The 8,423-nt window shown below is 33.9% G+C and overlaps 1 protein-coding gene and 1 long non-coding RNA gene across 2 annotated transcripts in view; both read left to right on the top strand.

Annotated features, from left to right (window-relative positions):
• The window catches only part of LOC117101869, a gene marked incomplete in the record, with an annotated part of 25,336 nt that extends 20,965 nt beyond the window's left edge, over positions 1–4,371 (top strand). The window contains 8 exon segments of the mRNA XM_033241985.1: positions 287–615; positions 1,092–1,261; positions 1,427–1,582; positions 2,661–2,787; positions 2,879–2,953; positions 3,058–3,153; positions 3,705–3,865; positions 4,182–4,371. Of these exon segments, the coding sequence (XP_033097876.1) occupies positions 287–615; positions 1,092–1,261; positions 1,427–1,582; positions 2,661–2,787; positions 2,879–2,953; positions 3,058–3,153; positions 3,705–3,865; positions 4,182–4,359 (1,292 nt within the window).
• A 207-nt stretch (positions 4,372–4,578) lies between these two features.
• Positions 4,579–7,969, top strand: LOC117101870. Its single transcript, XR_004444332.1, has 2 exons — positions 4,579–5,712; positions 7,357–7,969. It is a non-coding gene; the product is annotated as an uncharacterized LOC117101870 (long non-coding RNA).
• Positions 7,970–8,423: the final 454 nt, after the last annotated feature.

Genomic DNA, 8,423 nt, shown 5'->3' with positions numbered 1-8,423 from the left:
CAATGCACCAGCAAACAACCCAAGGGTGATATTTGGCTTTAGCTAAAAAAAAAAAAAAAAAATCCTCCCTCTCTCATCACTTTTCCAGACTAGATAAGGTGATAAACTAATAATATTTTTATAGGGCCTGATATGCTAAATAAATACTTGGTATTTGAATTGCTTAGTTTTTTAAATTAGCTTTCCTAAGGCTCAAATTGAGTTGACAGACTAAATTTATTTTTCTACTTATTAATTGCTAATTAAATTGGGTATTTTCAAAATAGTAATTTTCAAATCCTTTTAGAACCTTTGTTTCAAGCCTACAACAAAGATGCTAAACTACGTGACACTCTTCATTTCACTGGGAATCGCAAACATCGACTGTCCTCTGGTAGAGATTCTCCACCACCTCTGCCTCCTCCAAGAAGACAATCGTCTGTTAATACTAAGACCAGTCAACAAACTCAACTTACACCAGAACGTCGCTCACAATCTTTTCCAGAGATCGATGCTGAAGAAGTTAACAGAAAACCCAGCTTGAAAATGCAGCGTACCTTGTGGTGCGAGGTTCCTGAAGTTATCGAAAGTGGAATATTGCACCAAATTGATGACAAAGCGCGCAAGCTACAAGAGGTAAATTCTTAACCAATCTTTTCTCTGCCAGCCAAGCGTAGATGCCCAGGCTTGTAGTGTTAATGGGCTGTGAGCACTTTGTTCCAGCCCTAGGTGCAAGTATTTCATGCTACTTAAAATCACATGCTAATTCTACCATATTTTACTATGCCACTTCTAGCACATGGCTTCGTATTATTTCCACCATAAGATTTCAGATTGATAATGCATATGCGACCTATTGCTTAAATGTCTCATCCAAAAGATTGTGCACAATTAAGGAGACTAAACACAAAGGTCTGAAAGAATCTCCATAGTAAATAATTGAGGACACCCCATCTCCCCATCCACACATACTATGCTAATCATCAGTTTAGCTGAGTTACACTGCTCTCTACTACATCTTCCATAAGTTATCACTCTTCATTCATAGGATTAAATGTTATTTTTACTGTAATGTTGCATTTCCACCGGTAGCTAAACATTCTTTCTTTCAGGCTATGTTTGAAGTGATTACATCAGAAGCGTCATATCTTCGGAGTCTTGATATATTTGTAAATAATTTTATGAAAGCCGATGTGTTCAATGTTATGTATGGACTTTTACGAAAAGAAGAGCGCCATCATTTGTTCTCCAATTTACTTTCAGTAAGAGATGCCAGTGAAAGGTAAGCATTACACTCATTTTTAATTATCAATTTCCTTTCTGCCATTTTGACATCACTTCATTTAGGAACCCTATTTATAATAATATTAATATTTCTTGATATTTCGATGTATTTCAGACTTGCTGTTAATACAATTAAATAATTTAAAGAGTTTGTATATTTCAGATTACTGCTGGACTTGGAAGATCGATTCCAAGAGAATTATTTGATAAGTGATGTTTGTGACATAATAATTAAGCATGCAACACAGAGGAACTTTGATATGTATGTGACATATTGTCTTAACAACCAATACCAAATAAAGACACTAAAATCATTAAAGTAAGTCAAACAATTATTTGATAAGTGATGTTTGTGACATAATAATTAAGCATGCAACACAGAGGAACTTTGATATGTATGTGACATATTGTCTTAACAACCAATACCAAATAAAGACACTAAAATCATTAAAGGAAGTCAAACAATTATTTGATAAGTGATGTTTGTGACATAACAATTAGACATGCAATGTGACCTATTATCTCAACAACCAATACCAAGATACAATATACTATTTTCTGAACTAATACATAATTTTTTTTACACTGGCATAAATAAATAATTAAATAAACGAAATATATAAGTGAAAATGCTAAAATCATTAAAATATGCCACAGAATTATTTTTTTAGTGAAAAGGTCAACCATTTGATCTTTTAATCGGTTTTGTGGTATAATTAAAAAAAAAAAAATTCAGCCTTTAGCTTAGGTTAGTGTTAATTAAATCTGTTTACCTTGACCTTATTTATATCATCAACTTAATGTAAAATAATTTGTAATATTAAATGTAAAGTTATATATATGAACATGTATATAATATTGTTGCAATGGCTGTACTTAGACCTATAGAGTACTACAGTGTTACGTCACGATACCACGTGATACTACTCCGTTGCTATTGTTGTAAAAAGCGTTCAACCAGACGCCATTTTCCTCACTGACAAACCATTGATCCCAATTTCTAACGTAATTATTAAGATGTTGTATCTTACTTTTTCTTTGTAAATTTTAAATTAGATTAAATGTTTAGTTAGTCTTGCTAGGGATTTTGCTCAGCAGTATCACTTTATTTTCTGTCAATGATATAGACAACTCATAAAACGTGGCCACACCGGGCAAGAAATCACTAATTTTCAGTGGTTTTCGGCAGTTTTTTTTCATACGAATGACACTGTAGTCATGCCAACGATAATGTACCAAAAAGTGACAGACTTGTGTATAATTGGTCAGGCAGATTATATGAATTTATATTAAGATGGTTAATAATAATCTTGTGTCATTTTTTAGTATTCTTAATATTTATAATCGTATTGATTGTTTTGATTACTACTTTCAATTGTTGCATATTATCTTTATAGAGAAAATCCAGTGTTTGTCACTGAACTTGGCATTCTAGAGAGAAGTAAGGAATGCGGAGGTAACAACCTTCTGTCCTTCATCATGATGCCATTCCAACGCATAACAAGACTCCCTCTGTTGATTGAGGTGAGTAAATACTTTTTTCAATTTGTAAATAACAATTAAATGAAGGGAAAACCTGGAGGGCAACTAACTTAATGATTTTTTTTTATTCTAGGCAATAATAGCACGACTGGATCCAGAGTCTGCTCACATTGGGCCTGCAACTGAAGCATTAAACCTTGTCAAGAAGGTCAGTATGTTTGTATAATTTTTGTGAGTTTAGATTGTTAAATTATGCAAGTATTAAACCAACATGGTTTTTGTTATGTTGTTTCCATTGTGGTCTTTTTTTAGGTGGCTATTAAATGTAATGAAGAGGCCAGAAGAATGGAAGGAATTGAAGAATTGACAAAACTTGCTCACAAGTTAGATTATAAACCCAACATTAAAGTAAGATAAATGCATCAATATTATTTTTCTCTTCTTAATATTTAAAATAAAATGATTCATATTCAACTGTCAGCTTCAGATTCAATATAAAAACATATTTATTTTGTTTTTATTTTATTTATTACAAGGTGCAAACAATAAAAACATACAGTAACATGATTGAATATATAGTACAGTAAAGTCAAAACAAGTCCTAGGATTGCTTTAAAAGCGAACTAAATCATTGTCTTAAAAAAAAAGCGCTTCAAAAGGACAAGTGCACCAACATTTGTTTGATTTCAAATGGAGAGGGGCCAAAATAATGGAGAAAAAAAATTGTATTCAAATTCTGAGAGTGCCTTAATAATAAAAACATCCTACATTAGCCCTGAGACAACTATATAAACTATATAACAACCATGGTGGGGCTGATCGGAGGTGGGTGGACCCTTTATCTGTGAAAGTTCCTCCCTGGGCTCCCTCTATTACAAGTTGTTAATTGTTGATTTAATTGTTATTAGGCAATCAAGGTAGCTGCCAAGTTGTTAATTGTTTGTTTTAATTGTAATTAGGCAATCAAGATATCGGACAAGTTGCTAATTGTAAAGAGAGGCGACCTTCAGTGGTTCTGCCATGACACTTCCAGGTTCAACAAGAAGAAAGTTGTCTCAAAGCAAATCCACATTCTGGTGTTTGCTGACAAAGTTGTCTTGACAAAAAGAAAGATTAAAAAGTCAGTAGTTTTGTAGTTTTTAACAATAAATTGTGAATGTTTGTTAACAAATATTTATTTAAAAATAAAATAATAATAATAATGCAAGTTTACATCCATTGTGCTTGCTTTATTATTGATAAACAGTTCTGCAGAAATAGGTATAAACAAATTATTTGATTAAAAAGAATTTTAATATACTACAACTTTATTTTGTTTTGCCATTAATTGACTGCCATTTTTCACATTGCTGATCAAAATTCAATGTTCAACCACTATTTTGCAAGTGCTGTTTATATACGTGTCATTTGACCATATTGTATTCCCTTGAACTTAGTGACCGTGAGGTATTTGAAGTGTTTGATTGGTGTCCAAGGAATTTAGTGGACGTAAAAGCAGTTGAGTTAAAGCACGACACATTACTAGAGGATTACAAAAATGTTATGATGGTTGTTTTTCTTCAAAATCATGAGAAAAAGGAAAAGAAATACTTTATCAATACTACAAGCGAGTAAGTATGTCAAAGCCTAAAAATATTGTTTTCCACGTAGGCTGGTGGGAAGGAATGCGTGTAAGAGACAACGCTAAAGGATGGTTCCCAGCCAGCCATGTTCAAGAGATTGTGAATGATCATGTTAGAGCACGCAATTTGAAACATCGTTACAAAGTGCTGTCTGTATGCCAGGAACAACTGGAAATGCTTCAGATGCAAGGGAAAGATCTTTTATTATAATGTATTGACAGTATTCTCATACTGCAGTAAGTACTAAATTACTGCAAGATTCTCACTCATGAGTAAATGTCAACAAGAAATAAAAATACCACAGCCAATTGATGATGAAAGGAACCCTAACATTAGCTTTTGAGACAGCTGAGTTAGTTGCTCAACTACTGTACAATATTATTTAAGAATAATTGCATTTAGTATGTTGTCCAATCATATAAAACGATTTGTTGTAAGATTTATTTGTCCAATTTATGCTTTTTATAAAACAACTCTTAAAATGTATAAACACCATACAGTAGGACAGTAGAATACCACCCCACCGCCCCCCCCCCCTTCCACATTCAGGATAAAAAAGTTCCTCCTTAATAGACTGTCTGGATACACCTATTTAAGGGGGCATGGTAGAAGTGTCCTCGTCGCTGCCCTCTGTAACGCTAAATCAACAGTGACCACACACAATATCAAGTCAACATCAACTTGTATCACCGTTTCCATCATGCCATCTGATGGACCTGTCAGAGTACAATGATTGTACTAGAAACTGTGTCCTGCTCTGGCTGAAACAAGTATTGTATCTAGCAAGTGTGTGGACATAAGAACCTGAATTGTGAAATTGTCCCTTAATATAACGTATACATATAACGATAACATATATATTTTCATAATTTTAGTTTAGTTTAGCTAAGAACCATTTGAAATCGAATCAAAATAATTTGTAACTAATGTTTATAAATGTAATTAAAGAGTAGAACTATATATATTGCTTCATGATTCTAGTTTATAATCACATTTTTTTTTTACAATATTGTGCTTTCTATTGGACAAGAATTTTGTATTTTTATGTTCATAATTGAAATGGTGGAAATAAATGATATATATGATACATTAGGAGTGAAAGTCAGTCCATTGTTTAAGAGCTAAAATTGACAAGATTGGTTAACACAAAGTGCAGTGGCGGATTCAAGGGGGTGCCCAGCTAGGTCGGTGCCCAGCTAGGTCGGCCCCCCCTAAATTTTTAAAAATGGAGGTATAGAGGAAATATATTTTTAAATTTTAAGTCTGAGAATGCAATCTCCGGCCATTTAGAGGTGCCATAATCACCAGTTTTCTTACCTCAGCCCCAACCATGGTTGGGGCTGAGGTGGTATAGATCCTCCATCTGTGAAAGTACCTCCCTGGGCCCCCTCTATGTTGAATTCCTGGATCCGCCATTGTAGTGGAGTAACAATGTGGACAGAATTCCATCAATCCGTATTGGATATAAAAAGGACAACTCAAGTGATTGAAGACTTCGTAGTAGACCGATCGATAGATCGGTCTACTATGAAGTAGATCGATATCCATTTCTAAGATCAACAATTGAAGTTTATAGCTAAAAAGTTGTCAAAATAAAAATTTGATTATTGTATTTGTTGTAAGATAAAATAGTTTTCACTTGGCATTCTTAGGAAGTTTGACTATCCATAATAGGGTTGGTTGTAGTGTTAAAATACATACTCCTCTCTTTTTGCAGAAGTCGCCCCTCAATATGGGTGTCTTAAAGGAAAGGTGGTGGGTTACTGTATGATAAAATGACACAAGTGAAGGAAAATATAGGACTAAAATAAAATTAAAAGCTAATATGTAAAGTGCATGCGGGAGTTGGATATAGACACAACTTTATATTCTAAACATTTGAGGAGCATGTGCATTATATGTAATTGGAACAGCATGCACAACTATGAGCTGAATAATTATTAAAATTGAAAAGATTTAATTTTCACTGGTTTTATTTGCTTTTCTTGTTTTGGTTTTTTTTTTTCTTTTGTTGGTGTAGTTAAATCTCTATTTCATTTAATCCCTGTATTTAATGGCATATCCAGAAGTTTTGACTGGAGGTGAGTAGCACATCGGCACTTGCTTATTGTGGGGGAATCTCCAAATTTTTAGCCATTTTATCTAAATGACTTCACATTTGAATTTTTGGCTACTGAATCCACCATATTTATTCCTTAAGTTCTTGTTGTCATTCATTTTTTTAAAATTATTTCTGTTCATGTCACTTTATCTTCATGGTTGAGGCTAACCTGAAGGTGGACTATTAAGTGAGGGGGTGCTAGGTTGCAAAATAAGGTGATTTCTTTGGCCTTTGAAATTTCCAATTTGGGGGGGGGGGGGAATACACCCTAGATACACCACTGTTGATGCAAGGAATATAGTTTGAGTAATCTGTATCTTTAAAACCTCAAAAAGAAGTCCATGAACTTTTCTATTTAGTAGGACCCTTGGATTGGCTTTTTTTGTTTTAGATTACTTTTGCAAATTAAAGAGGGCTTTTCAAAAGCAATCCTAAATATTTGGAATTGCTACTATAATCACATAATTAAATCCTTTCTGAGCCACTGGGGCTCATAGGGCTGGAGCTTATTCCCAGTTTCTATAATCCCTTATAATAATAAGATTTATAAAGCACATATATCCACTGCAGTAGTTCTCAAGGCGCAATAGGAGGAAGGAACCAAAAATTAGCATGAACCTTAAAGCTACAAGAAAAGAAATGCCACACCACCACCGCACAATTTACAGACAATAAGGCACAGGTGCTCAAGTAATGAGAGTATCTAACTAAAACAATTAAGCATGCAAGACAAACCAGAGAACTAGGAAAAGCAGCCGACAACAGATGCGTCTTGAGAGCTTTTTAGTTCCTATGCATGTAATGCAATAGGAACTATTGTAATCACTCTTGCTACTGTCTCTTATACACATCTTTTCTCACCTCAGCCCCAACCATGGTGGGGCTGAGGTGGTATAGATCCTCCATCTGTGAAAGTACCTCCCTGGGCCCCCTCTATGTTGAATTCCTGGATCCGCCATTGTAGTGGAGTAACAATGTGGACAGAATTCCATCAATCCGTATTGGATATAAAAAGGACAACTCAAGTGATTGAAGACTTCGTAGTAGACCGATCGATAGATCGGTCTACTATGAAGTAGATCGATATCCATTTCTAAGATCAACAATTGAAGTTTATAGCTAAAAAGTTGTCAAAATAAAAATTTGATTATTGTATTTGTTGTAAGATAAAATAGCTTTCACTTGGCATTCTTAGGAAGTTTGACTATCCATAATAGGGTTGGTTGTAGTGTTAAAATACATATTCCTCTCTTTTCGCAGAAGTCGCCCCTCAATATGGGTGTCTTAAAGGAAAGGTGGTCGGTTACTGTATGATAAAATGACACTAAAATAAAATTAAAAAGCTAATATGTAAAGTGCATGCGGGAGTTGGATATAGACACAACTTTATATTCTAAACATTTGAGGAGCATGTGCATAATATGTAATTGGAACAGCATGTACAACTATGAGCTGAATAATTATTAAAATTGAAAATGATTTAATTTTCACTGGTTTTATTTGCTTTTCTTGTTTTGGTTTTTTTTTTCTTTTGTTGGTGTAGTTAGATCTCTATTTTATTTAGTCCCTGTATTTAATGGCATATCCAGAAGTTTTGACTGGAGGTGAGTAGCACATCGGCACTTGCTTATTGTGGGGGAATCTCCAAATTTTTAGCCATTTTATCTAAATCACTTCACATTTGAATTTTTGGCTACTGAATCCACCATATTTATTCCTTAAGTTCTTGTTGTCATTCATATATTTTTTTTTTTTATTATTTCTGTTCATGTCACTTTATCTTCATGGTTGAGGCTAACCTGAAGGTGGACTCAATTATTAAGTGAGGGGGTGCTAGGTTGCAAAATAAGGTGATTTCTTTGGCCTTGGAAATTTCCAATTTGGGGGGGGGGGGAATACACCCTAGATACACCACTGTTGATGCAAGGAATATAGTTTGAATGATCTGTATCTTT

Source organism: Anneissia japonica, unplaced genomic scaffold (assembly GCF_011630105.1).
Source record: "Anneissia japonica isolate Jap-2015-1 unplaced genomic scaffold, ASM1163010v1 scaffold4988_len2956909_cov206, whole genome shotgun sequence".
Classification (NCBI taxonomy): Eukaryota; Metazoa; Echinodermata; class Crinoidea; order Comatulida; family Comatulidae; genus Anneissia; species Anneissia japonica.
The sequence above is the reverse complement of the archived record's forward strand: the minus strand, read 5'-3'. Positions and strand labels throughout refer to the sequence as shown.